The following is an 8,691-nucleotide window of genomic DNA, read 5'->3' on the forward strand; positions in this document are numbered from 1 at the left end:
CCGGAGTTGTTCAGCGTGCGGGGAGGACGAATCAGCGTTTCATGTTGTGTATTTCTGTGAAGCTTTAGGTATAGTACGTGCGTGGTTAAGCAGGGTTTTACGAATGGTAGGGGCGGGGGGGGGGAGGTTTGTCGGTACTTAGGGCGTTGAGTTTTGATGTTTGTGGGGTTGATATCTGTGTACAACGTGGTGTCGTATGTCGTAGCCGATTATATTTATGTGTCATGGGCTATGAGGCATGTTGAAGGTAATAGCAGAATCCGGGTTTTAGCGGGAAAAATTCTTAGAACTAAAGTGTCGAAATCAGTTGGTATATGAGGGGAGATGGGAGAAAGATTTCCCGTCTGCATATAGAGCGTTAGAGTTAAAAGATTTGAGATAATTTGTGTTCGTTTAGTGGGTAATCTAACGGGCTGGTCAGCTGCGTGAAATTGTGTGTAAATGTGTGTGTGTTTGTGAATGTTTTATGTATGTCTCTAATGTGATGATGACATTAATAAAAATGTAAAAATTTTGTATGTGCAGAACGTTAAAAGTTTTGCCTTTTTTATTCTTGTACACCAATCATTGGTATTAGTATAGATGTGTTTTTATTCTTGTATACCAATCATTGGTATTAGTATAGATGTGTTTTTATTCTTGTATACCAATCATTGGTATTAGTATAGATGTGTTTTTATTCTTGTATACCAATCATTGGTATTAGTATAGATGTGTTTTTATTCTTGTATACCAATCATTGGTATTTGTATAGATGTGTTTTTATTCTTGTATACCAATCATTGGTATTAGTATAGATGTGTTTTTATTCTTGTATACCAATCATTGGTATTTGTATAGATGTGTTTTTATTCTTGTATACCAATCATTGGTATTAGTATAGATGTGTTTTTATTCTTGTATACCAATCATTGGTATTTGTATAGATGTGTTTTCCTATTACATGTAATATATAATATTACATGTAATTGATTACATTATTTGTTGAGATGTAAAATAACACATCGTATTTGTTATATTTGGATGTTTTCGTCGTCGATTCATTAATACCTTTGTCTATGTTGGTGTGTATGAGTGTGCTTGTGTGTGTGTGCTATTGTGTGTGTTGGTTTTTTAACACAATGATTTATTATACAGTCTATATACTTACCCATGTGTGCTTGCCATTTGTATATACAACATAGATATGTTCTTTAATAATGTATAATGTGTTGTGTCTGAATTTAAAACCATTGTCAATACTTTGTTTGTGTGTAAGGTGTATTACCATTATATTGTACGGTATCGTTGGTCGTGTGAGATTATTGTAAAATTAACAGCTTTCTTTTGTGTGTTTTTAATATACATTTATCATTGTGTATCTCACTGTTTTAAATAAAATATAAAAAAAAAATAAAGTGGCCACTGAGAGAATGAGAGCAGTGAAAAGGCCTGTAGCTAGTCATTCCATCCACTAGCGGCTTATCTTCCATTTGCTTTATTACATTTATACACACAGCGCGATATATATATATATATATATATATATATATATATATATATATATATATATATATATATATATATATATATATCAACACACCCTTATCTGTCATCAAGAAGGACCTTGATTTGATCCTCCATACAGATCATGATTAGCTGGGTTGCTAATAGCCTTACTGATCAAGTAAGCAATCAGAAAGTTTAGTCCAGGACCTAGTCGTGGGGACGATGACCACTGGAACCATCACTGAGTATTCAACAGATAGTAGTCACTACTGTCACGTTGTAAAAAAAAAAAAGGTTTGGAGACAGGTAAGGGGAGACAACCTGGGAAGCAAATGGACTTGTCTGATAAAAGTGGCAACATTCCATTTGTTCCAGACTCACGAAACCGTAATAATACAATTGCAAACAAACAACGGAACGGGTGGCTTACTCACTGGCTTGGAGTTAAGTCTCACTAACCATGGGTTCAAAACCCCACCCGTTCCGTGATTCATTTGTTCCTGTGTACGATACTCTGGGTTCCAATCTTCATAAAAGTCAAATGGCTCCCGGATCCTTCCACTCACATGCCCTTTACAAACCGATAAATAAAACAAACATTTGCTTTTCCTTATCTGAGTACTGCTCACTAATGTGCTCCAGCGCAAACACTCAATCCACACATTCTTTTCCTGTTCTAAATTCACTCTGTAGTTTGGTAGTCACTTCATTAGTCACACTCCTACCATATACTGTCTCCCAATTTTGACACAGACTCCCTCTTTGTCTGTTTTTGTCAACAGCAGCTTTATTACGCCAAATTTGATTATACTTCCTTCAGCACTCCTCACTGCCATTTCTAACTCTACCTCTGATATACTCTTCACCCTCATTGGTATCTGATCAAGTATATTATACCTTTAATACCCCCTACCCACCAACGGTAATAAGTAGCTTTGACTTTTTTGGGTTATTTTAGGTAATCTACACATATGCTGCTATGCATGATAATTTATGTAACTTTGTTTATATGTATCTGTACCTGAATAAACTTACTTACCTTGCAGTGCTGTATATCCCTTATGCGTTTAGTGCCTGGTTATGAATATAATAATAATACCATACATACTATAGTTTACTTGGTACACTCAACATAGTCCCTTATCATTTTTAAAAGTTTGTCCCCTATTTCTATACAGAGAAACCTTACATACTTTCTGGCAGACACTGAGTAACACTCCTTCTTTCACACACACACTGAAATGGAGTTTTGACTATTATTGTGACCAACATTTGATGCTGGGGCGAGTGGAGACGTTTGGCGTGTTGACCCTGTTCACCCAATAGTCATTAGGTCCCAGGGTGTTAGCTGGCTAGTGTGGTGTCGCATCCTCGGGGAAAAACACTACACAAATGGAAATGAACCAACACTGATTAACTTTCCTGAGTTACTAATCCTCTGGGTTAATAATTCGAATGGAGACATCACCGTCATTTTCCTTCTCAGGCTATTTCAGCATAAAACAAAGCGTTAGTTACCAAACAAACACCATTCTATCAAAGTTTATCCTGTTGGAGTTTGAATGATTTCCCTCATGAAATAATTTCCTTACATTATATAACACTCAACACGACTAAAATTTTGACAAATAACAATGAAATTAACATAATTTCTGTTTCTCCTGCTAGTAATTTTACTTTCCGGCTTTGTTCAGTGTATAAGGGAAATCAATATTAGATACTTTGTTAGTTGGATTCCGTAGGGGTGTGTGGCATCCGGCCTGGTTTTCACTGCACGTCACTCACTAGTTAGTTCGGCTAGCATTGCGTTGAGTGGGTGTACTCTCGTAAACCTTCTGATATTCTCCTTATTATTACGTAGACTGGGGTTCCTGTAATACAAACAGTGCTCCAAAGTCCAGTGGATTCAACACGTTGTAAATTTCCAGTGGATATACAGCACAAAAAGGAAAGAAAAAGATTAATGGAGTAATTTTAGTTGACCTTGTGTTGGTGGTATCCAGTGGCGCGGGGTTACCTGCTCTTGCTTTTGCAACATTGCCAGTTGCTTTCCTTTACCACATTACTCAAATCATCCTCATATCATCGGAAACGTGAAGAAATAATTTCGTCAAGACTAAATTATCACAATTAAACGAAGCATTATGACGTATAATCTGGCAGATTTGGCAAGGAGTACACAACGTTTCTCAGAGTGACGTCACGAAGTAAACAGACCGAAGGATACAGGAGCTCCATCTGGTGTTCAACTGTATCTAATTTTAAGGAAAAATTTCCACGATGTTTCGCAATGGTAAGTTTACAGTATCTTTTCGTGAAGGTTTTGTCATAGGAGAATTATTAATGTATTAAAAACTGTGAGTGAATTTCAGCTGTCCAGATAAATGCCAGAAGCATTTGATAGTTTGAGAAAATGCGTCGGGGATAGACCACGGCTATAACAATTTAAAGAGGCGGGGCCCATGAGCTGGAACTTTACACAACACTCGTAATATAAGATAAACTAAGCTAATGCACATGCAAGCATGCACTGTCATAAGCGCACATGCATGGCAGTCACCACGAGATCATATATGTGCAGCAGTGATTGAATCTTAAGCATTTTTAGCCGAGTTCAAGTAGAACAACTGTATTCAGATTATTAATACTAGATGGTTAGTAACCCAGGAATAACCATGAAAACCAATCAACATTCCTAAATCTACGAGAGACCTCTTTGACCTCTTCATTACCTGATAGACCTGGTAGACAGCAACCACCCAGAGAGGTACTACCGTCCTGCCAAGTGAGTGTAAAACGAAAGCCTGTAATTGTTTTACATGATGGTAGGATTGCTGGTGTCTTTTGTCTGTCTCATAAACATGCAAGATTACAGGTACGTCTTGCTACGTCTACTTACACTTAGGTCACACTACACATACATGTACACGTTTATTTATACACACTCATCTGAGTTTTCTTTGATTTTATCTTAATAGTTCTTGGTCTTATTAATTTTCCTTTTATATCCATGGGGAAGTGGAATAAGAATCTTTCCTCCGTAAGCCATGCGTGTTGTAAAAGTTAACTAAAATGCCGGGAACAATGGGCTAGTAACCCCTTTTCCTGTAAAGATTACTAAAAAGAAGAAGAAAATTGTCAAAGTAGGAAGTCTGAATGTGCGTGGATGTTGTGCAAATGATAAGAAAGAGATGATTGTGGATGTTATGAATGAGAAGAAGCTGGATGTCCTGGCTTTAAGTGAAACAAAGCTGAAGGGAGTGGGAGAGTTTCAGTGGAGAGGAATAAATGGGATTAGGTCAGGGGTTTCAAATAGAGTTAGAGCTAAAGAAGGAGTAGCAATAATGTTGAAGGATAAGCAATGGCAGGAAAAGAGGGACTACAAATGTATAAATTCAAGGATTATGTGGAGTAAAATAAAGATTGGATGTGAAAAGTGGGTTATAGTAAGCGTGTATGCACCTGGAGAAGAGAGAAGTGTAATACATAAGTAATACATATTTTATGAAAAAGAGGATAAATAAATATACAAGGTATGATGTAGCACGTAATGAAAGTAGTTTGTTAGATTATGTATTGGTGGATAAAAGGTTGATGGGTAGGCTCCAGGATGTACATGTTTATAGAGGGGCAACTGATATATCGGATCATTATTTAGTTGTAGCTACAGTTAGAGTAAGAGGTAGATGGGAAAAGAGGAAGGTGGCAACAACAAGTAAGAGGGAGGTGAAAGTGTATAAACTAAGGGAGGAGGAAGTTCGGGCGAGATATAAGCGACTATTGGCAGAAAGGTGGGCTAGTGCAAAGATGAGTAGTGGGGGGGTTGAAGAGGGTTGGAATAGTTTTAAAAATGCAGTATTAGAATGTGGGGCAGAAGTTTGTGGTCATAGGAGGGTGGGGGCAGGAGGAAAGAGGAGTGATTGGTGGAATGATGAAGTAAAGGGTGTGATAAAAGAGAAAAAGGTAGCTTACGAGAGGTTTTTACAAAGCAGAAGTGTTATAAGAAGAGCAGAGTATATGGAGAGTAAAAGAAAGGTGAAGAGAGTGGTGAGAGAGTGCAAAAGGAGAGCAGATGAAAGAGTGGGAGAGGCATTGTCAAGAAATTTTAATGAAAATAAGAAAAAAATTTGGAGTGAGTTAAACAAGTTAAGAAAGCCTAGGGAAAGTATGGATTTGTCAGTTAAAAACAGAGTAGGGGAGTTAGTAGATGGGGAAAGGGAGGTATTAGGTAGATGGCGAGAATATTTTGAGGAACTTTTAAATGTTGAGGAAGAAAGGGAGGCGGTAATTTCATGCACTGGCCAGGGAGGTATACCATCTTTTAGGAGTGAAGAAGAGCAGAATGTAAGTGTGGGGGAGGTACGTGAGGCATTACGTAGAATGAAAGGGGGTAAAGCAGCTGGAACTGATGGGATCATGACAGAAATGTTAAAAGCAGGGGGGGATATAGTGTTGGAGTAGTTGGTACTTTTGTTTAATAAATGTAAGAAAGAGGGGAAGGTACCTAGGGATTGGCGGAGAGCATGTCTAGTCCCTTTATATAAAGGGAAAGGGGACAAAAGAGGTTGTAAATATTATAGAGGAATAAGTTTACTGAGTATACCAGGAAAAGTATACGGTAGGGTTATAATTGAAAGAATTAGAGGGAAGACAGAATGTAGAATTGCGGATGAGCAAGGAGGCTTCAGAGTGGGTAGGGGATGTGTAGATCAAGTGTTTACATTGAAGCATATATGTGAACAGTATTTAGATAAAGGTAGGGAAGTTTTTATTGCATTTATGGATTTAGAAAAGGCATATGATAGAGTGGATAGAGGAGCAATGTGGCAGATGTTGCAAATATATGGAATAGGTGGTAAGTTACTAAATGCTGTAAAGAGCTTTTATGAGCATAGTGAGGTTAGGGTATGTAGAAGAGAGGGAGAATACTTCCCGGTAAAAGTAGGTCTTAGACAGGGATGTGTAATGTCACCATGGTTGTTTAATATATTTATAGATGGGGTTGTAAAAGAAGAAATGCTAGGGTGTTCGGGAGAGGGGTGGGATTAAATTATGGGGAATCAAATTCAAAATGGGAATTGACACAGTTACTTTTTGCTGATGATACTTTGCTTATGGGAGATTCTAAAGAAAAATTGCAAAGGCTAGTGGATGAGTTTGAGATTATGTGTAAAGGTAGAAAGTTGAAAGTGAACATAGAAAAGAGTAAGGTGATGAGGGTATCAAATGATTTAGATAAAGAAAAATCGGATATCAAATTTGGGCGGAGGAGTATGGAAGAAGTGAATGTTTTCAGATACTTGGGAGTTGAAGTGTCGGCGGATGGATTTATGAAGGATGAGGTTAATCATAGAATTGATGAGGGAAAAAAGGTGAGTGGTGCGTTGAGGTATATGTGGAGTCAAAAAACGTTATTTATGGAGGCAAAGAAGGGAATGTATGAAAGTATAGTAGTACCAACACTCTTATATGGATGTGAAGCTTGGGTGGTAAATGCAGCAGCGAGGAGACAGTTGGAGGCAGTGGAGATGTCCTGTCTAAGGGCAATGTGTGTTGTAAATATTATGCAGAAAATTCGGAGTGTGGAAATTAGGAGAAGGTGTGGAGTTAATAAAAGCATTAGTCAGACGGCAGAAGAGGGGTTGTTGAGGTGGTTTGGTTATTTAGAGAGAATGGATCAAAGTAGAATGACATGGAAAGCATATAAATCTACAGGGGAAGGAAAGAGGGGTAGGGGTCGTCCTCGAAAGGGTTGGAAAGAGGGGGTAAAGGAGGTTTTGTGGGCGAGGGGCTTGGACTTCCAGCAAGCGTGCATGAGCGTGTTAGATAGGAGTGAATGGAGACGAATGATACTTGGGACCTGACGATCTGTTGGAGTGTGAGCAGGGTAATATTTAGTGAAGGGATTCAGGGAAACCGGTTATTTTCATATAGTCGGACTTGAGTCCTGGAAATGGGAAGTACAATGCCTGCACTTTAAAGGAGGGGTTTGGGATATTGGCAGTTTGGAGGGATGTGTTGTGTATCTTTATACGTATATGCTTCTAAACTGTTGTGTTCTGAGCACCTCTGCAAAAGCAGTGATAATGTGTGAGTGTGGTGAAAGTGTTGAATGATGATGAAAGCATTTTCTTTTTGGGGATTTTCTTTCCTTTTTTGGGTCACCCTGCCTCGGTGGGAGACGACCGACTTGTTAAAAAAAAAAAAAATATATTATATATATATATTTTTATCACACTGGCCGATTCCCACCAAGGCAGGGTGGCCCGAAAAAGAAAAACTTTCACCATCATTCACTCCATCAGTCTTGCCAGAAGGGTGCTTTACACTACAGTTTTTAAACTGCAACATTAACACCCCTCCTTAAGAGTGCAGGCACTGTACTTCCCATCTCCAGGACTCAAGTCCGGCCTGCCGGTTTCCCTGAATCCCTTCATAAATGTTACTTTGCTCACACTCCAACAGCACGTCAAGTATTAAAAACCATTTGTCTCCATTCACTCCTACCAAACACGCTCACGCATGCCTGCTGGAAGTCCAAGCCCCTCGCACACAAAACCTCCTTTACTCCCTCCCTCCAACCTTTCCTAGGCCGACCCCTACCACGCCTTCCTTCCACTACAGACTGATACACTCTTGAAGTCATTCTGTTTCGCTCCATTCTCTCTACATGTCCGAACCACCTCAACAACCCTTCCTCAGCCCTGTGGACAACAGTTTTGGTAATCCCGCACCTCCTCCTAACTTCCAAACTACGAATTCTCTGCATTATATTCACACCACACATTGCCCTCAGACATGACATCTCCACTGCCTCCAGCCTTCTCCTCGCTGCAACATTCATCACCCATGCTTCACACCCATATAAGAGCGTTGGTAGAACTATACTCTCATACATTCCCCTCTTTGCCTCCAAGGACAAAGTTCTTTGTCTCCACAGACTCCTAAGTGCACCACTCACTCTTTTTCCCTCATCATTTCTATGATTCACCTCATCTTTCATAGACCCATCTGCTGACACGTCCACTCCCAAATATCTGAATATGTTCACCTCCTCCATACTCTCTCCCTCCAATCTGATATTCAATCTTTCATCACCTAATCTTTTTGTTATCCTCATAACCTTACTCTTCCTGTATTCACCTTTAATTTTCTTCTTTTGCACACTCTACCAAATTCATCCACCAATCTCTGCAACTTCTC

At 38.9% G+C, this 8,691-nt stretch overlaps 1 protein-coding gene across 1 annotated transcript in view; it reads left to right on the forward strand.

The window, feature by feature from the left end:
- The first annotated feature begins 3,262 nt into the window (after positions 1-3,262).
- Positions 3,263-8,691, forward strand: part of LOC128696185 (uncharacterized) — a 35,125-nt gene continuing 29,696 nt past the window's right edge. The window contains exon 1 of the mRNA XM_070094882.1: positions 3,263-3,781. Within this exon, the coding sequence (XP_069950983.1) occupies positions 3,769-3,781 (13 nt within the window). The 5' untranslated portion in view covers positions 3,263-3,768. The remainder of the gene's footprint in view (positions 3,782-8,691) is intronic.

The sequence above is a fragment of the Cherax quadricarinatus genome, chromosome 48, assembly GCF_038502225.1.
Source record: "Cherax quadricarinatus isolate ZL_2023a chromosome 48, ASM3850222v1, whole genome shotgun sequence".
Lineage (NCBI taxonomy): Eukaryota > Metazoa > Arthropoda > Malacostraca > Decapoda > Parastacidae > Cherax > Cherax quadricarinatus.